At 34.9% G+C, this 23,130-nt stretch overlaps 1 protein-coding gene across 4 annotated transcripts in view; it reads left to right on the forward strand.

Annotated features, from left to right (window-relative positions):
- MCMDC2 (minichromosome maintenance domain containing 2) overlaps nucleotides 1-23,130 on the forward strand; it is a 33,858-nt gene that overhangs the window by 4,877 nt on the left and 5,851 nt on the right. For 2 of the 4 annotated variants that reach the window (XM_032315592.1, XM_032315593.1), the window contains exons 5-14: nucleotides 74-269; nucleotides 1,325-1,447; nucleotides 1,567-1,671; nucleotides 5,059-5,184; nucleotides 6,885-7,122; nucleotides 10,742-10,947; nucleotides 13,239-13,405; nucleotides 14,103-14,282; nucleotides 17,690-17,832; nucleotides 22,497-22,606. In XM_032315592.1, coding sequence (XP_032171483.1) covers nucleotides 74-269; nucleotides 1,325-1,447; nucleotides 1,567-1,671; nucleotides 5,059-5,184; nucleotides 6,885-7,122; nucleotides 10,742-10,947; nucleotides 13,239-13,405; nucleotides 14,103-14,282; nucleotides 17,690-17,832; nucleotides 22,497-22,606 — 1,594 coding nt within the window. Of the gene's footprint in view, nucleotides 1-73; nucleotides 270-1,324; nucleotides 1,448-1,566; nucleotides 1,672-5,058; nucleotides 5,185-6,884; nucleotides 7,123-10,741; nucleotides 10,948-13,238; nucleotides 13,406-14,102; nucleotides 14,283-17,689; nucleotides 17,833-22,496; nucleotides 22,607-23,130 lie in introns of those variants that run through there. The other 2 variants (XM_032315595.1, XM_032315594.1) reach the window with 2 other exon arrangements.

The raw sequence follows: 23,130 nt of genomic DNA on the forward strand, positions 1-23,130 counted from the left end.
ATATACTTACTATAGTGTAATGCAAGTCCAAATGAATCTGTAATTTTTAATACCATTTTTACATTTCTATTAGATTAATATAGTGCTGAAGTTAACACATTTACCTCCTCTACGAAGTTATATTCTTGATCCTTGTGAGTTTCCACTTGATTATGCATCTCAAAGATTTTATATGATGCAAGGAATTGTGATTGCAATGACAACTGTAACCAAGTATACACAAGGTGCAAGATTTCTTTGTTCAGATGAAGCATGTCCTCTTTCAAAAGGTAGATATAAAACTGTAAAACAATTTATTGTTTAATCCTAAATCATGTTTACCATTAGTTTTATGAAACATGGAGTAGAAAGAATGAAATAAAACTTGATGTTTCATGTATACAAGTTTACTTTGCATAATCCTCAGGTGCATTCTTTTCTTTCCCTTCTCTCTCCCGCAATATAAGAGGTGCTCTTGGATTTTTGAAGTGCTTCTTCTCATACACTGTTCCATGACTGTTCGTGCTGTTTCCTCTCCCTGTAATGTCCTCTCTCAAACCTTTGGCTTATCTTCAGTTCAGTACTTCTCAGGACATCTTTCCATTCATCTCCACTTCTCATTGGGTTGGATGTCATGCCTCCTTTCTTCTCTCTGAACCCTCTAAATGAATACCATATATTGAAATTATCTGTTTCTTATTGCTGCCTTTTGAAACTGTTTAAGGATCTATATCAAGAGTGCCTTGGGGCTCCTGGGTGGCTCAGTCATTAAGCGTCTGCCTTCGACTCAGGTCATGATCCCAGGGTCCTGGGATCGAGAGCAGCACCACATCGGGCTCCCTGCTCAGTGGGGAGCCTGCTTCTCCCTCCCCCACTCCCTCTACTTGTATTCCCTTTCTTGCTGTGTCTCTATCAAATAAATAAATAGAATCTTAAAAAAAAAAAAAAAAAACAGGGGCGCCTGGGTGGCTCAGTGGGTTAAGCCGCTGCCTTCGGCTCAGGTCATGATCTCAGGGTCCTGGGATCGAGTCCCACATCGGGCTCTCTGCTCAGCAGGGAGCCTGCTTCTCTCTCTCTCTCTCTCTCTCTCTCTCTCTGCCAGCCTCTCTACCTACCTGTGATCTCTCTCTGTCAAATAAATAAATAAAATCTTTAAAAAAAAAAAAAAAAGAGTGCCTTAGCATAGTGTTTGGCAAGAAATAGCCATGCAATAAATGTTAATTGACTGCTCTGAACCTACATGCAAAAGTGAATTAATTATACCTTGAATTAGAATAATTCTAAAGGATTGAAAATGGGTAGCTAAATCCAAAAGCAAATTTAGCTTACCTCTGTTTTCTTTTAGGATTTCAGTATATAAGAGTGCATGTGCCTGGTGCTACAGAATCTGTAACAGTAAGAAATGACTTTTTGTGTAATCTATGTTCATCTTCACTTCAAGAAGACAGAAAATTTAGAGTACTTGGTGGTAAAAATGCATTCATATTTTGTAATTACAAATTTTAAAATAGTATTTAATATCTTAATGTGGAAATTAGATTGAATGTATATTCAAATAACTAATTGTTTTTTGCTATTTGCCTTAAGATAAACAGATAGTTGAAATAATCACAGCAAAGGCACTTCATGCTTTTCGAGGATATTCTAAGAACCAGCCATTTAGGTTTCAGTCTCTTACAATTTTTCTAAGAGGTAAGTAAGTTTTGCGTGAACTAAAAACAAATAGCTGTAAAATATATAAAATATGTAATTGACTTGTTTATAGTTATATAGTATAAATGGTACTTCTATAGCTTAAGAATCATAGGTCTTATTTTGAGTGTCTTAAAGAGTCATATTTAGCTAATGTATCAGTTATTCATTGAGTCATACATCATTCACTTAAAAAAAATATTAGTGCCTGCTATGTCCCAAGCACTGTGCTAAGTTTCAGGGACAAAATTATTTATGGCAATGTTCTCCCATCATTTTATGTTGTGTCTTATGTAAACATTGGAGTTATTTTTTTTTTTTAAAGATTTATTTATTTATTTGACAGAGAGAGATCACAAGTAGATGGAGAGGCAGGCAGAGAGGGGGGGGGGAAGCAGGCTTCCCGCTGAGCAGAGAGCCCGATGTGGGACTTGATCTCAGGACTCTGAGATCATGACCCGAGCCGAAGGCAGCGGCTTAACCCACTGAGCCACCCAGGCGCCCCAACATTGGAGTTATTTTATTTATTTTTTAAAGATTTATTTATTTATTGAAAGAGAGAGAGAGTTTGTGAGCAGGGGGAGGGGCAGAGGGGAAGCAGACTCCCCACTGAGCGAGGAGATTGATACGGAGCTCAGTGTCCCCCACAGGGAGATCAGGACCTGAGCAGAAACCAAGAGTTTCGACCACTTAACTGATTGAGCCACTCAGGCACCTATGGGATTATTTTATAATGTAAACTTCATGAAGATAAGGACTTAGTGTTTTTACTGCACATAGTAAAACCTCAATAAATATTTGCTTAAAATATGAATGAGCTGTGACATATGATTAACTGTTGAGAACTGCATGAGTAAAGACCTGTGAGCAGGCAGAGTCTGCCATGGAGGAAATCATTATCGGTATTAATTACCCAGAGAAGCGTGAGTCTTCATTGAAAAGCCAGAACTGTGAAAATGAGGGTGGGGCTCAGGCTCTTTTCTTGGGCTGAAATTGGAGGAATTAAACTGTTCAGAAGGAGATAACTTGGATGTCAACCATGTATAGGAAACTCAAGATTTAGGGAAACAGAAATTCAAACAAGAACTCTTTCCACTGTGGCCTGACAAGGATAAAGCAGGCATGTAAGCAGAGATGATAATAGGTCATTTTTTAAAAAGATTTTATTTATTTATTTGACAGAGATCACAAGTAGGCACAGAGGCAGGCAGAGAGAGAGAGGTGGAAGCAGGCTCCCCACTGAGCAGAGAGTCCGATGCAGGGCTGAATCCCAGGACCCTGAGATCATGACCTGAGGCGCAGGCAGAGGCTCAAGCCACTGAGCCACCCAGGTGCCCCGATAATAGGTCATTTTTATATAGCAGTTACTATGTGCCAGTCACTTTTACATATATTAACTCACTTAGGCGCAACTGCATCAAGTGAGTTCTATTGTTATCTCAATTTTACAATTTGGAAACTGAGGCACAGAGAAGTAATTTGTCCAAAGTCACATAGCTAGTATGTAGCACAGCCATCATTCAAATTGAGGCATTCCAGCCTCAAAGTCTATTTTTTTAATTACTTAATTCTATTATATACTACATACAAACCCGATAATATAGAAAGATAAGTGGCTATCCAACTTTTATTTTTGGTAGAAAACCCTTTCTTCAAATAAACTCTTATATAGAACCTAAATGAATTTTAAAGATTAAATTAATTTTAAAAGCAGGCCTTTTGGGATTGACGTTAGAAGAAATAACCAGACTTCCCAGCCTCCTTACCTTTTTCTTGACCTTTCCTTGACCTTGAGATACATTTGCCAAACTCTGTAATTCAAGGAACAGTTGAAAAACAATTTGCTTTTATTTTTTCCTCATAATTCATTCTGTATCCTTCAGTTAATTGTTTTTGTTTGTTTGATCAGCTGACTGGTTTGTAGTTTTTATTTTCTCAATTCTTGTGCCTGATTCTTCCCTTCCAGTCTACAGGGTATACCAATAAGCTCTGTGGAGCAAAAAAAAAAAAAAAAAAGGAGGGGCGCCTGGGACTCAGTCAGTTAAGTGTCTGCCATCAACTCAGGTCATGATCCCAGGGTCTGGGATGGAGTTCTGCATCAAGCTCCTTGCTCAGTGGGGACCTTGCTTCTTCCTCTGGCTGCTGTTTCCCCTGCTTGTGCACACTCTCTCTCTCTGACAAATAAATGAAATCTTTAAAAAAAAAAAAAAGCCAGAGAAAGAGAAGGAAAAAAATGATTAAGATCACCTTTTGATCTTCTTCATGAAGAATGCTAACCCTGTCCCTCCTTTTAAGCCTTTCTTTCATAGTTTTACAACCAACCAGCTTCTAACTGTGTAATGGAGGATCAAGATTTTTAGTGTATGTTTGTAAAATAAATTTTGGGGGGGGGTGCCTGGGTGGATTAGTTGATTAAGCTTCCAACTCTTGATTTTAGCTCAGGTCTTAATCTTGGAGTCGTGAGGCTCAAGCCCCTCATTGGGCTCCATGCTGGGCATGGAGACCACTGAAAACAATCAATCAATCAACCAACCAATTTTGAATTTGTACAAAAGCATTGCCTAGTCTGTAGATGTGAGAAGGGAAACCTAGCGTACTGCAAGAAGGTAGATTTTGGAGATTGCCAGATCTAGATGTGAATTTCAGTTCTGCTATGTACTGTTTAGCCTTGTACAATTTGCTTAACTTTCAGTTTCTTCATATACAAAGCAGGAATAGAAATATCTAACAGTTTTCAATTAGATAATAAATGTAAAAATACCTGCCTATATTATAGATAGTGACAATACCTTTTAAAATTATTTTCTTCTCGGGACGCATGGGTGGTTCAGTTGGTTGGACGACTGCCTTCGGCTCAGGTCATGATCCCGGAGTCCCGGGATCGAGTCCCGCATCGGGCTCCCAGCTCCGTGGGGAGTCTGCTTCTCCCTCTGACCTTCTCCTCGCTCATGCTCTCTCTCACTGTCTCTCTCTCAAATAAATAAATAAAATCTTTAAAAAAAAAAATAAAAATAAAATAAAATTATTTTCTTCTCAAATTATTATTTATAGGTCATTTTTTATTAATATTTTTTATCATTTAATGCAAAGACATTTCATTTTAAATAGGTTGATCCTTGTTTTTCCTTTAATTGTCTTAGAGGAGACTGTCTTGTTGCTTCTTAAAATTAATTCATCATCACCTATAAATATCAAAATTTACCAGCAATGAAATTGCCTTAATTTACATTATCAGTGTTACTCTATATAGAGATTACACACAAAAGTAAATGCTTTACAACTAACTTAAGTACTAAATTCTTACTACCTTTAGGTATTTGAACCATACAAACATGTACAAGTTTCATTTAGTGAATACTTATTTTCTTTTGTGTTTAATCATCTTAGATGAATCAGTGAGTAAAATGAATATAGGAAATGAGTATAAAATTATTGGAATTCCAACCTGTGTAAAAACTTCACAAACTGCTGTTTGTATAGAGGCAAATAGTATCATTTCTTGCAACCCAAAAGGTAAGGAAATTGTTAGTATCATATATTAACAAATATTTAAATTTAAGTCCATGTGTTCAGGAAATAAGTACTTGCTCAGGAAATAAGTATTGCTGGGCACCCTTCTAACAGCTAGGTGTGTAGTTATAGTCAGGATAATCAAGGTTCCTACTCTTAAATCATATGGGAGACAGTCAGTAAACCTATTAACTAATCAACAAGACAATTTCAGATAATAAATGCTATGAAAGAAATAAAATGTGATAACGTAGAACCTTGCCCACAGGAAGGACTCCTTTTTTTGCCTAAACTTTATTTTGATTTTTTCATAATTAACAATGAGAAAATTATGTCCAAATGCCAAGAGTTAGACATTCATGAAAAGATTTTTCTACCCAACCTTTTATTTTCTAACTAAAGCAATGTTAAGCAACTTGTAGTCTGAGAAAAAACCCAATACAATAGCATCCTTTTCCTCATCTGAGCTAAACCAATCAAGAATAAGATAATAGAGAAAGGCAGATGGGGGCCAAAATATACCTTTGTTACTGATAATTTCCTTTAACAACTCAAATTTAAATAGGTTTGAAGTAAAAGTAGAGAGCAGACCTAGTCTTAACTTGCCACACAAATAAGTATGAAAGATTAGTTAAATCTTGAATAAAGTTAGGTTTTTTTTTTAATCACTAGATAACCATCTGCAATAATAGAGGACCGAGTTAAATTTAAATGCAAGTGGATTCTAGATACCTCTGCTTGTTTTGAAGAGAAAAGCTTCTTAAAAGAATAAAAGTATTGAAGAAAAGAAGCATAAATGGACAATAGATATTTTAATGATATTTGACATAATTTTTGCTGTGAAATGTTTCCTGACTTACTGATTTGGTAGCAGAACATGACTTATATGTAGGTGAAAAAGTGTGCTTTCTCATGCTGCTCTACAGAATTAGGCAGATTTAACTACCCAAATGTGGCAGGAGCTACACTAAAGTAGGTCTCCCTTTGTCCATGGGCTTGGATGAATAGAAAAAACCATTACTCTGTGATGGCAGCCCCTAAGAGGAAGGAGAAAAGGACTGAGTTATGCCTGCACAGCTATTCCTCCTAATGATCAGCTGCAATAAATCACTCTCTTTTTTTTTTTTTTTAGGAGCCATATAGAGTAAGGAAATAGGGAAGATCTAGAATGTTACAGTATAGTACAGTACAGTGCTTTCTAAGTAGTAGAGAGTAAATCTTCCTTTTTAATAGCACCATTCAAATAATTCCCATTCTGCTGTTTAGCCCTCACTAAAGGTGGTTATTATTTTAAACATAGAAATATAGAAGCAAACACTGTAATACAGGAGCCCCCCGATCTGGCTTTGTTCATCTAGGCCTTAAAAGGAAAAGAATGAGGGATTTGCTTGCCCCCATCACAGCCAGTCTATGTGGACACATGGAGTAACTGCTTCCTTTTATTATATTCCCTGGAATAAAATTGAGAGACCAAAGTGACCTCTAATCATAGTTTAATATAATTTTTATATATATATATATATATATATATATATATATATATATATATATATAAAATAATTTAACATCATAAGAATTTGAGTATGGTTTTACTAGAAGAACTATAATTTGATAATAGTTTTGATAAATGGAATTAGAGATCTATAATGTCATTTTCTTGTTTTAAAACCCTTTTTAATATATGTGTTAATATTTACTTCCAGTTCCCTCAGGAATTAGCGACAATTTCAGGTATCTTCTCTCTTTGACTTCCAGCTCATGCTGGAAGTTTACAGCAATACTTGCCAATATCTTTGCATCACAAATTGTTCCTCCTGGGACTTACAATTTACTCAAGCTCTGTTTGCTGATGAGTCTAGTACAGACAAGTGACCGTAACAAGGAACTGAAAGATTGCCTGGATATTTTAATTATAACAAGTGATACTCTACTTGTAGACAGGTAAAATATGTGATACGAATGTTTTCAAAGTATACATTGGTCACGGATTTGCATAAATCCTTTCCATGAGCATTATTACAAAACAAATATTTAGAATTCAACTGGGCACTATAAATATTTAAATAAACTTTTATTAATGAATTTCAAAACTTTAAAAACAGGAATTGATAAATTGGATATTTGCTTTCAATATTTTGAGAATCTAACCACGCAGAATTTCACCAGTTTCCTCACTCAGACCTTTACAAATAAATGCATCCTTCACAGGCTTCCTTTTCCCTCATTCCCTATTTCAGTGTTCTATTTTTTATTTGCTTTCATTTTAAAATAATCTTCCCCCGAAGAGCCAACAAGCCAATAGGCCATTGTCTTAGTTTTCTCCAAGATTCCATTAAATAATACTGATGCACTGTATACAAATAAGTCTGTGAAAAGTGCCAAAATTATTGTTTTGGGACTATCACCCTAACTTTGGAATAAACTTCTATTCAGCATTTTGGGGCTCTCCACTAGGAAGTACCATTTTTAAAATCACTTAAATGTTCAAAAGCTAGGGATAAACTTCTTATATTAATACCTTGGATGCATTTGTAAAGCAAAAACAAATTCATAGAATGAATTTAAAATTTAAAAAATGCAAATTTAGCTTAATTGGACAGATGATGTTTTGCTAAACTTAAATTAAAATTAAATTGCAATGTAAATGTGGTACTAACTGCTACAGATTGCACCAATTTAATCTTCCACTGATGAGCATGGGAGTATTTGTTTCTCACAATCTCACCAACACTAGGTATTATCAAACTTTTAAATTTAGCCATCTGAATGGGTGGAAAATGGTATTTTATTTTAATTTGCACTTTTTTAATTGGAAGTAAGTTTTAGCATCAATCTAAACACTTCTATTATTTTTCTATGAACCTCTTTTGTCCTCTTTTCTATTAAGTTGTTTATTCCTAAATGATTCGTGGTATCTCTTGTAAATTAAGGCCTTTGTCTCTTTTCCTGTTTGTCATTAACCTCTGGCTTTTCCTGTGGTATTTGGGGTGGTATGAGAGATTTGGGGGGTTGTTTCATTTTTTAGTTAAAATTTATATATAGTGAATTAATCAGATCTTAAGTATATACTGTAATAAGTTTTGACAAGTGCATACATTGTGATAGCTAGCACCAAAATAAGATATAGAACATTTCCATCACCTCAGAAAGTTCTTTAACTTAGTTCCTATTTCCAAGGTGATTTCTGTCACTGTAGGTTAATTTTCCTGTTCTCGAACTTCATAAAAATAGAATCATACAATGCATACAAAGCATATTCTTTTGGGCCTAGTCTCTTTTACTCTACATGTTTTTGAGATTGACCCAGTTGTGTTTGTTAGTAGTTCATTGTTTTTACTGATGGGTAGTATTCCATTATATGAATGTACCAAAATTTGTTTATCCATTCTCCTAATGATGAACATTGATTGGGTTTTGCATGTTTTGACTGTTATAAATGAAGCCACTGTAAACATTCCTATACAGGTCTTTTTGTGGACATGTGTTTTCATTATCTTGAATAAATACCTAGAAGTAAAATTGCTATGTCATTAGGTAGATATATATTTAACTTTATAAGAAACTGTCAAACTGTTTTCCAAAGTGGTTATACCATTTTATATTCTTACTAACAATGTAAGATTCCAGTTGTTTCTATCATCACCAACATCTGTTGTTGTCAGTCTTTCTCAATTTAGCCATTCTGGTGCATGTGAAATGGTATCACATTATGGTTGTAATTTGCATTTTCCTGATGACTGCTGATCTGAGCTCTTTCATATCTGTTTATTGGCTGCTCATATATCTTCTTTTATGAAGTGTCTATTCAAGTCCTTTACCCACTTTTAAAAGGGGTTGTTCTAGATATACGTCCTTTGTCACATATATGTAGCATGAAATTTTTCTTTCAGTCTAAAGCTAGTATTTTTTTTCTTAAAAATGTCTTTGATGAGCAGACTATTTTGTTTTGATGAAATTCAATTTATTGAGTTTATTTAAGTTTAGTGTTTTCTGAGTTCTGTTTAAGAAATCTTTACCTATGGGCACCTGGGTGGCTCAGTGGGTTAAGCCTTTGCCTTTGGCTCAGGTCATGATCTCAGGGTCCTGGGATCGAGCCCCACATTGGATTCTCTGCTCAGCATGGAGCCTGTTCCCCCCCGCCCTCTGCCTGCCTACTTGTGATCTCTGTCTGTCAAATAAATAAAATCTCTAAAAAAAAAGAAAGAAATCTTTACCTACTCTAAGGTCATGGAGATGTTCTTTTATATTTTCTCTTAGAAGCATTACAGTTCTAGTTTTTACATTAGATCTGTTACCCATCATATGTTAATTTTTGTATATGTGGTGAAGTAGGAGTCAAAGTTAATGTTTTTTCCTATGCATTTATACAGTTTTTCCTTACCATTTGTTGAAAAGACTTTCCTTTTATCATTGAATTGTTTTGACACTATTGTTGAGAATGAATTGAACTGGGTATAAACTAGATATAAAATTGATCTGAGCAGATATCTGTTTGGAGCCCATCACAGGGCTTGAGCCCGTGAACCTGAGATTAAGACCAGAGCCAAGATCAAGAGTCGGATGCTTAACCAACTGACCCACCCAAGCGCTCCACTTGGGAGAATTTTAGAAGAAATATTTATGACTTTGGTTCACCCCTAGAATGGTTTGGGGTGGGGCTTGACATTGGAATTTTAAAAAATATCCCCACGTGATTTTAATGTGAGGTCAGTTTGAAAACCACTGCTTTATAGGCTTGCATAAGTTTCTTTCTAAATCTCATTCCCCCATTTTATATATCTTCAAACTAACATCCAAATTCCTTAGAAGGCATATATACTAGAAATTTTACAGCATCTACCTATCCTTATTTAAAGAATACTACTTCATCCTCTTTTGCACTGGATGTCTGTGTCAGCTCATCATAGTTGATTGCAGCAGCAAGCTGTGATTTCTGTGGGAAGGTTTTGGAAGTTAAGATAATCATAATCTTTTCTTAGAATTTAAATTTAAGAAATGAAGAGGCTGAGGAAATTGGCAAAGAGGTTAGAAAACAGATGTATCAAGAGTTACCACAATACATAGGCATCAGGGATAATCATTATGGGCTACTGTCAAGCCTAAATGTGAAAATTCTGAATAAACAAAAGAAAGCAATCCATAAGAGGAAGGCAAGTTCAAATGACATCTCTCTGTAGCTTTCTCTGACTGCCTTCTGGGAAGAAATAATAATCTTCTATGGATATTCTCATGAAAACATTGTGTTTTAGTTTTTTGTTTATGTCTTTCTAGGCTGTGAACTTTCCAAGTTAAAGAGCATGTCTCATATATATTTTTATCCTTAGAAAAGGTGCTCATTAAGGGTACCTGCCTGGCTCAGTCAGTACAGCATGTAGCTCTTGATCTTGGGGTTTTGAGTCTGAGCCCCATGTTTGGTGTACAGATTACTTAAAAATAAAATCTAAAAAAAAGGTTCATAAAGCACTGACTCAAACTAAATTTAATTGCATAGCTGTTATACATTATCACTTCTGAAAATAAAACCTTGAATAATAATAATGAGTAATTTATTTTTTCCTAGGCTTTTGAATTTTAGTATAAACCTTGTGCCCCGTGGTATACGTCATCTCGTCTCTACTGAAATTTTTCCTACTCTATCCAGGAATAAGTATGGAACTGGAGCAGTTAGCATTCAGGCTGGCAGTGCTTTGCTAGCTAAAGGTGGTATTTGTTTTATAGGAGACTTGGCTTCACACAAAAAGGATAAACTAGAACAGCTTCAATCAGGTAAATAATATTTTTTTCTAATTAATTTTTACCTGTTTAACTTATAGTCTCACCAGTGTCAAGGAGATACTTAACTGTTAAGATTATATTGTACACATTTTAGTTATTGAGAAATTATATTAAATGACATTTCTCATTTTACCTTTATAAATAAAAAGAGAGGAATTTAATATGCAAATATACTGTTTTAGCTTTTGCTCTCAGTTATGCTAATATGTGAGTTTGTATTGGCCCAGATTTCTTTTCTTGTATTACTGTTTTAGCTAGGACTTCTACTCTGATGCCGAAAAACAGTGGTGAAAAGAGCCCTCCTTGTCTTGTTCCTCATCTTAGTAGGAGAGTTTTGAGTTTGTCACCATTAAATATGATGTTAGCTGTAGGTTTTTTTGTAGATGTTCCTTTCCAAGTTGAAGGAGTTCCCCTCCATGGTGAAGTACACATAACATAAAATTTATGATTTTAACCATTTTTAAATATACAATTCAGTGTCATTAAGCACATTCACAGTGTTATATATAATCCTTACCAGTCTCCATTTCTAGAACTTTTCATAATTCCTAACAGAAATTCTGTATCCAGTGACACCTGGGTGACACAAGTTGGTTAAGTGGCTGCCTTCAGCTCAGGTCATGATCCCAGGGTCCTGGGATCAAGTCCTGCATCTGGCTCCTTGCTCAGCGGGAAGCCTGCTTCTTCCTCTTCTGCTGCTCCCTCTGCTTGTGCTGTCTCTCACCCTCTCTCTGACAAATAAATAAAATCTTTAAAAAAAAAAAAAAGAAAGAAAGAAACTCTGTACGTTATACAATAACTCCCTGTTATTCCCTACCTCCAGCCCCTGGTAGCCTCCATTCTACTTTCTGTTTTCATGAATTTGTCCATTCGAGAATCTCTCTTCTTATTGTTGAATAAGATTCCATTCTATATATATATATATATATATATATATATATATATATATATATATATACACCACTTTTTAAAAAAAAATTCATTTGTTTGTTGAGGAACACTTAGGTTGTATCTTTCTTTCAGCTATTGTGAATAATGTTGCTCTGAACATTGGAGTCCAGGTATCTGTTTGAGTCCCTGCTTTCAACTCTTGGGTGTATACCTAGAGGTGGAATTGCTGGATCATAAGTTAATTCTATGTTTAACCTAATGAGGACCTGCCAAACTGCCACAGTGGCTATGCAACTTTACATTCCCACTAGTAAAGGATGAAGATTCTAATTTCTCCACATCAGTCCTGTTACGTTTCATAACTAATAAAATATTTTTAAAGGAAAAAGCTTTATATATTATTATACTTAACAGCAGCATTTCCCTTGTGTTTGATTAAGGAGCCCGGATTTTTAGACTACACTGGGCCTACATACTAAGTAGCTGGCCTTGGCTACTGGAATAGCAAAAACTAAAAAAATTAAAAAGATTGACAACAAATTTCAGAACAAGGATGTGGAAAAATGGGAATTCCTATATATTGTTGATGAGAATATAACATAGTACAACCATTTTGAAAACTGCTCTGGCAGTTTCTGTAGAGTTAAAAATACTATTTACCTTATGACCCAAAAGAAAGATAAATTTAAACAGAAGACTCTGTTATCATGAATGAGGAGAAGACTAATTTGAGAACTGTTTGGAAGATAGAATCCTAGGAATTAGATTGAATCCATAGATTGAATGATTACAAGGGGTGAAAGAAGGATAGAAAGGAGATTATGTTGCTTCTACATTTTTAATTTGGGTTTTAAGTTGGATGGTGATATCTCTAATTGTGAGTAATCCACACAAAGTCATTTGAGGAAGAGAATGATGAATTTGGTTTTCAACATGTTGGATTTGAGATGTATTTTCCCCAAGTCATTATAGTTTATATTTTCTCTCAGTCTTATGCTCTTTCACTCTTACATACAAGTCCTGCTTTATTTTTTTCCACATAAAAGAACATTGCTTAATTTCAGAACCCCCTTGTAAGCATGACCTATATGACCAATCTCTCAACGCTCTACCTATTTCACCCAGATACTGACCATAATTATAGCTACATGGTTTACACTGTTGTTCTCATCAAGTCATGGGACACATAAACATGCAAATTTTTTTTTGTCTTATTCTTTTTATGGCAGATCCTCTAATTTAACTATATCTTACAAAACAACCGAATTTACTTGTGTCTTTACTGTCCAACATTTAGAGTGTAAAATTCTATATAATAATATTTATTATTATTTGTAGATATATAGGCCTAAATGAACTAAATAATAAATGGGTAATGTCTTTTGACTTAGTTGTGGAAAGCAGAAACATCACAGTATATATCCCAGGAAAGAAGTTTGGGGATGGTGTTAATCAACAAATGACTTTTCCAGTTCAGTGCAGTTTTTGGTCTTTCGTTGATATGGATTCATCTTCAAGGAAAAATATGCAGAAAACAAACACTCTAATTGGTCAGATGGTAAGGTATATGTATATTTTATTTTTAGAATGTTCAGGGAATTTAACTAGATTTTAATCTCAATTTTTTGTTGTTCTTAATGTTTTGTTATTAACCCATGTCTATCTTTAATCAGGTAGTAGAACTATATAATGATATGATTGTTTGAAAATTTTCATTTTTTTAGTCATGCAAAGCAGGTGTCTGTTTACTAGAAATTATTATTTGAATAGGCACTAGAGTAGGCTTTGATGAAGCATGTGTAAGAAAATAATAAAGAGCATTCAAAAACTTGGTTATATTAAGGGTGCCTGAGTGGTTCAGTTGGTTAAGAGACTGCCTTTGGCTCAGGTCATGGTCCCAAAGTCATCGGATGGAGTCCTGCATAGGGCTCCCAGCTCCACAGGGAGTCTGCTTCTCCCTCTGACCTTCTCCCCTCTCATGCTTTCTCTCACTCTCTCTCTCTCAAATAAGTAAATAAAATCTTTAAAAAAAAACTTGGTCATATTAAGTTCCCATGCTACTCAGGAATCACTTTAAATAACAATAACAAATACTAAAATTAAAAAATAGCTACATAGTTAATATAATAAGATATAATATAAATATGCTAATAATTTAAATAATTATAAACAGTATTTAATTTATAATTATTTCTAAAGTGTTTGTGGAAATGCCAGAGTTTAATGTTTGTCTTTTACATTTTCATTTGGTGTAGGATTGCAGTTTGATTCCAACTAATCTCCTAGAGGCATTTGGATTATTGATTAAGTGCAATGAATCATCTCCTTGCTCTCCACTTCTTTCTACTGTGCAACATACTTTAAAGAAAGCCATTGATCCTGAAGGGCAGCTTTATGTAGCTTCTAAGAAGTTCACAACTGAAGATTTTGAAAAGGTACAAGCAGAAGAAATGAGTACCAAGCATACTTGTGCTAATGTTTCTCAATTGAAATAGAACTCAAATGAGCAGTTTTATTTAGATTTCTTTTATTCTAAGTCCCTTTCAGCTTTTAAATACTTTAAGGCATTGTATAGAAAATATTTAGGACTATAATTAAATAAAAAACTATTTAAGGATAATAAATATTAAAATGTTGAGTTAATTGTTTGTACCACTGTCCAAATAGCTTTAAAAAATCTTAATAAAAAAATCTTAATAAAAAATCTTTCTATGGAAAATTATGATGAGAGGCTATATAGGCATATAGTTATTTTCATTTTACAGACTGTTCAAAGGGATTTACTTTATACAAATGCCTTTAGAGTTATGACTTTAGAGAATACCTGTCATAACTCACTAACCCATTTCAGTGTCCTGCCATGAAAACATGTGCAGCGTGTTCAGAGAACCTGAGAGTAGATGATGTAAGTTAGCAATGATTTTTATAGCTATTAAAGGAACACAAGTATTTACAAATGATGCTCTTTTAATATTACCTATTCAGAATTCTAGTCACTGTAGAGTTAAAGTACCTGGATAGGATAGATAAAGGGCAGGGAATACTGGGAGTGGGAATCAATGAGTCATTAGAATTTTTTTTTCTTACCTGCCTTCCTTGTAGGCAGATTGCATGGGTAAAAAGAAAACTGAGGTGGTCTTAAAACTGAATTATGAGCATTGTTTATTCACATAGCTTAAAACAGAAAAATAATATTTATGATACATTAGGTATTTTTGTTTGTTTTATTTATTTACTTATATTTGGGAGAGGGGCAGAGGGAGAGAGAGAACCTTTTTTCTTTTTTAAGATTTTATTTATTTATTTGACAGAGAGAAAGAGAAAGCACAAGTAGGGGGAACAGCAGGCAGAAGTAGAGGGAGAAGCAGGGTCCCTACCGAGCAGAGCACCTGATGTGGGGCTTGATCCCAGGACCCTGAGATCAGGACCCTGAGCCAAAGGCAGATACTTAACTGACTGCACCACCCAGGTGCCCCAAGACAGAATCCTAAACAGGCTCCATGACCAACACAGAGCCCAACATGGGATGGGGCTCCATCTGACAGCCCTGAGGTCATGACTTGAACCAAAACCAAGAGTTGGATGCTCAACAGACTGAGCCACCCAGGTACCCCTGTTTGTTTTAATATATAAGAAGAAGGTAGTTAGTCTCTAGGAATTTGTGTGCTAAATATATAGACATACTAATGACCAGAGAAATTTTTGCCCAGTTTTTCTCTGAAAAACAAACAAAAAAGCCCTTGGGCTTTTTAATTAAGTCTTTACTGAATACTTTATACATATGAGCCTACTTCTGTTTTTTTATATTCTCACAGAAAAATAAATCTTTAAATAGTTTTTCATTTAAATGAGATAAAAACAAGATACAAGAAACCATTAGGAGACAGTTTAAGTGCTAAACTGGGTGGTGCTAACTCTAAGTACTCTAAGTATTTTAGGAATTCAGGAAGGAAGATGTCAAGTAGAATGCAAGAGTTGGGAAGACTCAAGGAAGTGAGACTTTAGTTGATCCTTAAGAAAAAGTAAGAGTTAGATGACAGGAAGGATGGACATTCTAAACAGGAATGAAAGAAGGAGCAAAGACAAAAGTAGAAATGAATATACCTGGAAAACTATGAGAAGACTTAGTTGACTGGAACAAAAATTAGAGTCATTGGGATTAGGATTTGGCAAATTACAATAAGCCATAAAGCTCAGGCAAAAAAAAAAAAAATTATAGTTGATTCATCAGACTGTAGAGAACAGTTGGACTTTACTAAGCCCGTGAAAGAGCAAAAATGATTTCTCCAAAAGATAAATCTGTCCATTATACGAAACAGATTGGGTGGAGTGTGTCACAGACTGAGCTCTCCAGGAGGCTGACTGAGATGAGTTTAGAGTGTCATTGTTTACTCAGGAGTGCTCTTCTAGCTCTTCTATTAATACCTGTGGAAGGGAGGAGGAAGCAGGATTGGGCAGAGAAAGGAGTCAAGCTGTGACGCAGGCCCAAAGATAATCCTACACTGAGCTCTGGGGTAAAGAGAGCCACCAGGGATTGCTTTGCTTTGGACAGAAATAGACTTTTTTGGTAGCACTTGTCCCACTTCTACTCAGTCATTTGATATGGGCTGTCCTGAGGCATTCCCTAAAGAGGCTGACACCTGGAGGCCAATGCTGACAGTACTCCCAGGAGCTGGGAGCAAATCCTTTCCTGAAGGGAGAGACAGCTGGCACATTTCTGTGACTCCATGGGGTTCTGAAAGCTAGAGAGGGCTACTGATATTATTAATAATATTATTATCCAGTTCTGAAGGTCTAGAGGAAACTGTGAAGTATAAGGAGAATAAAGAAGACAGAATATAGGGGCACCTGGGTGGCTCAGTGGGTTAAAGCCTCTGCCTTCAGCTCAGGTCATGATCTCAGGGTCCTGGGATCGAGTCCCGCATCGGGCTCTCTGCTCAGCAGGAAGCCTGCTTCCTCCTCTCTCTGCCTTCCTCTCTGCCTACTTCTGATCTGTCTCTGTCAAAGGAATAAATAAAAAATTAAAAAAAAAAAAAAGAAGACAGAACATATCAATACAGGACCTATCTAGATCCTTTAAAAAGTTTTATTTAAAATATAATATTATGGTTAATAGTAACCTTAATATGATTAAATTTTCCTTTTGATTCTGCATTGAAAAAACAGAAAACAAACAGGATGGTGAAAAGTTTGAAAATGATGTCACAGATTAAGGACTTAAGGGACCGGAATCCTCAGGAAAAAAAGGCACAAAGCTCAGAGAAGACAGTGGTAATCGTTATGTTGAAGGCTTGTTCTGTCCTGGAAAGTCCACCTTCATAGTGGTTAACACAGTGCCTCCCACATTAGTAGTGTTCAGCTGGAGGGAGGGCAGGTAGCTCTAGGGCCATGAGAGAAAGGTTTTTTTTTTTAAGATTTTATTTATTTGTCAGAGAGAGAGAGGGAAAGAGAGTGAGCACAAGGGAAAAAATTTGTCAAAGAATTAAAGCTATTCAAAGGGAAATGAGCTGCTGGGGGAAGCCTCTCCCACTGAAAGGATCTAAGTGACCCTTTTATTCCACTGGAAGCAAAGACCTGATCCTCATTGAAATACATTGCACAGAACATTTCTGCGCTAAGAGGGAGGAAGAGATTATTCTGGCTAAACTTTAACAGTATTTACAAGACTATTTGTAAGACTATGATTTTAAATGCTCAGTGACTTTGGGGATGGCCCCAGATATTTAACCAACTTTGATGTAAATAAAATATACAAACTTTGGATATTTGTAATATAGATTTTATAATAAAGTTTGGAAATTTCTTTTTTTTTAAGTTTGAATTTTTCACACTTTTAATTTAGCTGCTGGCTTTTGCAAAGAATTTGAATGTAGAATTCAGTTTGGAGGCAGAAAGAATGATTCATGGCTATTATCTAGCAAGTCGAAGGATCAGAACAGATTCTATAAGTGGATCAAAACTGTCAGCATCTGCATTAAAATACTTGTAGGTATTCAATCTAAAATTTTAAAACCAGTATTGACTTTTAAATGGCATGTTTAATTAACTTATTTATGTTTTACTTCTTTCTTTCTTTCCTTGATTGTAGTTGTTTGGTTTATAATTTACCTTATTTCAAAAGGTTTTAAGGTGATATAACAATTCCTTTTGTTATATGGTTACATCATTTGAATGCCCAGTACTTATTTTCATGAAAGTATTTTTTTATTGGAATCTCTGTATGAACTGGGTTTAAGTAAAGTACACTGATTTCAGATGCAAATTATTATTTTTTAAAATGTGGCTTTTTTATGCTCAGGTACTTTTTAGTTGAGCCTAGAAAAAATTCTTTTTCTTTTTATTTTTTAATGATTTTATTTATTTATTTGACAGAGAGAGTGAGGGAGCACAAGTAAGCAGAGTGGCAGGCAGAGGGAGAGGGAGAAGCAGGCTCTCTGCTGAGCAGGAAGCCCAGTGCGGGGCTCCATCCCAGGACCCTGGAATCATGACCTTAGCCAAAAGCAGCTGCTTAACCAACTGAGCCACCCAGGCACTCTGAAAAAATTTGTTTTAAGTACACTGCTCCCTGTACTTTTAAATACTTTAGAAGACTCATCTATTATTGTTCTTAGAGAAGTTATTTTATATTATTTTATTTTTTAAAGATTTTATTTATTTATTTGACAGACAGAGATCACAAGAAGGCAGGGAGGCAGGCAGAGAGGAGGAAGCAGGTTCCCTGCTGAGCAGAGAGCCACGCCCCGTGAGCCTATGAGCCAAAGGCAGAGACTTTAACCCAGGGAGCCACCCAGGCGCCCCAAGAAGTCATTTTAAAAAACTAATTTTTATAAAAGTAAAGTATGGACACAGTAAAAGAAAAGTCCTAAATAATGAGTACGGTGTCCAGCTAACTCTACCCATTGCTGTCCCAATCTCTAGAGGGAGAATCACTGTTAACAGTTTTTTGTGTTCTTCCAAAAATTATCCATTCAAATACTAGCAGGTACAAACATATGTAATTTAAATATATGCTGTATATTAAATACATACTTTATTTGAATATGTTACATATTTTTAGATGAATATATTACTTAAACATATTATATGTATAGATGGCTCCTGACTTAAGATGGTTTTATGAATTTTCAACTTCATAGTTGTGTAAGTGGTGTGAAATGTACACATTCAATAGAAATCATACTTTGCACTTAGAATTTCTTCCTTTTTCCCAGCTAGCAATATGCAGTAGGATACTCTCTCCTACTGGGCAGCGACAGTTGGGCTGCAGTTCATAGTCAGCTGCGAGATTAAAAGGGTAAACAAATGGTACACAGACAACCATTCTGTATCCTTACAGCCACTCTGTGGTTCACTTTCAGTGCACTATTCAGTAAATTATGTGAGATAGTCAACATTTCGTTATAAAATTGGCTTTGTTTAGATGATTTTACCCAGCTGTAGGCTAATGTGTTTTCAGAATGTCTAGGGTAAGCGATGTTTGGTAGGCTAGGTGTATTAAATGCATATTTGACTTATGATATTTTCAGTTTATAGTGGGTTTATTAGGATGTAAATCCATTATAAGTTGAGAAAAATCTAAATATAAATATCTATCTATATGAATAGATATGTAAATATCTATCTCTATATTCATATAGCTCTGTATGAGTACAGAGATAGATATTTTCCTTTTGCCCAAATGGAATCATGAATGATTTACATATTGTATTATAGTACTATCAGAACATAAGGAATTACATTATTCTGTACTGTGTTCCAGTGTGGCTGTACCATAATTTAAACGGTCCCCTTTTGATAAACCATTATGTCATTTGCTATAAATTAATGTGTAATTTCAAACAAATCATGAAGTAGGACCAGGAGTAGAATAATCCATTAAATAAATAAATAAATATCTTGTTATAACTGCAATATAAAGTAAGTGAAAGACTGGCAGGAAATGTCAGATATAGGTCTACAAGAGATAAATATGTTTAATTAACTTTCCTAGCTGTATATTTATCTTCATAGAGCTGAAAAAATTCCTGAAAATAAAAGAAGGTAGACATCAGCTGTCATGTTTTAAAATGGTGAATGGAATTTTGTAATGTTTGCCATTTTCTGAAGGAATATTTAAAATACTCAAATCAGAGGTGCCTTGCTGGCTTAGTTGGTGAACAATGCAACTCTTGATCTTGGGGTCATGAGTTCAAGCCCCACATTGGGCATGGAGCTTACCTAAAAAAATTATTTTTACTTTAATTAATTAATTTAAAGGGGTTCCTTTTTAGAAGATTTTATTTATTCACTTGAGAGACAGAGGGGGCACAAGCAGGGGGACAGAAAGAGAGAGAGGGAGAAACAGGCTCTCTGCTGAGCTGGGTGGGAGCCTGACATGGGGCTTGATCGCAGGACCTAAAGATTATGACCTGAGCCAAAGGCATACGCCTAAGCATCTGAGCCACTCAGGCACCTCCAAAAATTTTTTTCTTAAATAACAAAATAAAATACTCACATCAGTACTTAAATACTCAAAATCTTGAAAATCCTATTGTCTCATTTTTTTCCTCTGTAGCAAAAAAATATTTCTTTAAACTCATATAGCCTCAGTTTACATTTGACTATATTGGTACAAAAATAAAGCAGAGTTAAATTCAATGTAATAACTCCACTTCTTCCCATTGTAGAAATAAACACTAGAGGTGGAGATGGGGTTTATGAAATAGCAAAGTAAATGAACTCAGTAGAGTCATAAACTTTAAATTTTTCTCCTGCTTCTTTAAACAGGTACCTAATAACACCATCCTTGCTTTTCTGGAGTAGAGCTGAATAGTACTTTCTTCTCTTTCCCTGAAGGGTCTTATACATATTCTGTTGTGGTCAACATTTTTAGGAGGAGCTTAGGTGAGGACATCAGGAACATGATAGTCAGATTTGAAAATAAACAACTCTGGAGAGATCTCCATAGACTCAAATGATGATCTTGGTCTAACCAAGAATGGATAAGAAAAGGTTGATGTCTTTTTTTTTTTTTTTTTAACTTTATTTGACAGAGATCACAAGTAGGCAGAGGGGCAGGCAGAGGAGCGGGGGGGCGGGGGGGAACAGGCTCCCTGCTGAGCAGAGAATCTGATGCGGGGCTCAATTCCAGGACCCTGAGATCATGACCTGAGCTAAAGGCAGAGGCTTAATCCACTGAGCCACCCAGGTGCCCCATAGTTGATGTCTTAATATGAAAAAGACTTGAGATTTCATTCTTTTTATGTTTAATATGGGCAAACAATGTAATATGGTTGTTAATAATACTTTGAATTCAGGTTGTGTAATAGAATATCGTATCTAGAGTAAAAAAAAAAATGCTAGTTCTGCCTCACCTCTGCATTACTGGTTAAATCACACCTGTAGTAATATACTGAAAAAGAATATTAGCCAAATCTGGTCATGAGGAAAGAAGCCAGAGTAGTGAAAATTACGTCTTACAACACAGTAAAAGAGCTAGGAATATTTTATCTTAGAGAAAAGAAAACATAGGGCAAATAGGAAAGTTGTCTTTGAATATTTGAAGAGCTGTCATATTTAAGAAGTATTAGGTTTGTTTTATAATCGCAGAAAATGAAACTAGGGACCAATGGATAGAAGTTTCAGTGAAACCAATTTCAGCTTTAATTTATATAAGCTTTGTGGGTGAGTCCCAAAATTTTCAAGTGCTTTATTTGAAATTATAGTAACTGTGAATTATTATTGTTCCCATTTATACCTGAGCTTCAAAAAAATTCCAGAAAGTGGGGCGCCTGGGTGGCTCAGTGGGTTAAAGCCTCTGCCTTCGGCTCAGGTCATGATCCTGGGGTCCTGGGATCAAGCCCCGCATTGGGCTCTCTGTGCAGCAGGGAGCCTGCTTCCCTTCCTCTCTCTCTGCCTGCCTTTCTGCCTACTTGTGATATCTGTCAAATGAATAAATAAAATCTTAAAAAAAAAAATTCCAGAAAGTAAATGATATATATGAAGTCACACAGCTAGAAAATTCTAAAGACTTAGCCCATGTTTTCTGATTTCTAAGCTCAGCGATCATTCAGATACATTACATATACCTAATGAGAGCTTGAGGGAAATTTTTTAGGTAATCACGGGTTAATTTAAAAATAGAAGATAAAGGACTGGATTCCTAGTGAGCCCTAGGAAAGTTCAGAAGAGACTGGACAATAAGCCTGGGATATTGTAGAGAAAATTGAATTATCTAAGATGAGTCCTAACTTTGAGGTCTCTTCCAAAACTAAAATTTCAAGATTCTATGAGGACTTTAAATAGATGAAGAACTGGAAGAAAACACGAAAGATATCTATAAGAGATATTTAGTTAGGTTAATTTTCCCAACTGTGTATTTATCTGAACAGAACTTGGGGAAGAGGGTGTAGAATAATAAAAATGAAGAGAAGTCAGAGTAGAAACCAAGTCTTTGATAACAAGTCAGGATATTTGCTTTTTCTGGAATAGTCTATTGAACTTAGTAGGAAAAACATGCTTTGAAAAGAAACTAAATTTTTTTAAAGTAAAAATAAGCTAATCTTTAAAGTATGGCTTATGTACACATACGTCTTGATTTGTTCCTGCCAAAATATATATTATCTTTATAATACCAACATATTTTGATTAGCATCTATTTTCTTTTTCAGAGTTTCCCTAGCTGAAGCCCATGCTCGACTGAACTTAAGGAGTAAAGTGCTTAAAGAAGATGCACTGATTGCAGCCTTATTATTTGAAACATCTCTTACACTGAAATATGGTAATCTATTAAATTTGTTAATGGTCACTATAAATAATTATATTTAAATATTCTTAGTATGTTAAAATAAAATGTTATATATATTTTAAATATTATTTTAAAGAATAATAAATTTTTATCCGATAAGGCCTGTTTGAATTTGAACACTAATTGTTTATAGGTAGTATCCTCTGTTAAGTTGCTTATTGTGTATGATTGCTTGGATATTTGAACTTTTGCAATGCTTTTAGAATTCTGTAAAAACATGTACTTAATACAACATAGGAGGTGATTTTAAATTCATCTTCCTTTTAAAATAGCATGTAACATTTAATTGTCAAGCAGTCCCCCTCAATGGAGTTAGGCACATAGTTAAAGAAGATGTGATCATCTGGCATCACCACCTTTCTGAATTGCTAGCTGTGACTATATCATTTAATTATTTAATTATTAATTTAATCATTAATTAAATAATTAATTTGATTATTAATTAAATAATTATTAATCCTGTGACTATAGCATTTAATTATTTGAAATTAATTTGA

The sequence above is a fragment of the Mustela erminea genome, chromosome 16 (assembly GCF_009829155.1).
Source record: "Mustela erminea isolate mMusErm1 chromosome 16, mMusErm1.Pri, whole genome shotgun sequence".
Lineage (NCBI taxonomy): Eukaryota > Metazoa > Chordata > Mammalia > Carnivora > Mustelidae > Mustela > Mustela erminea.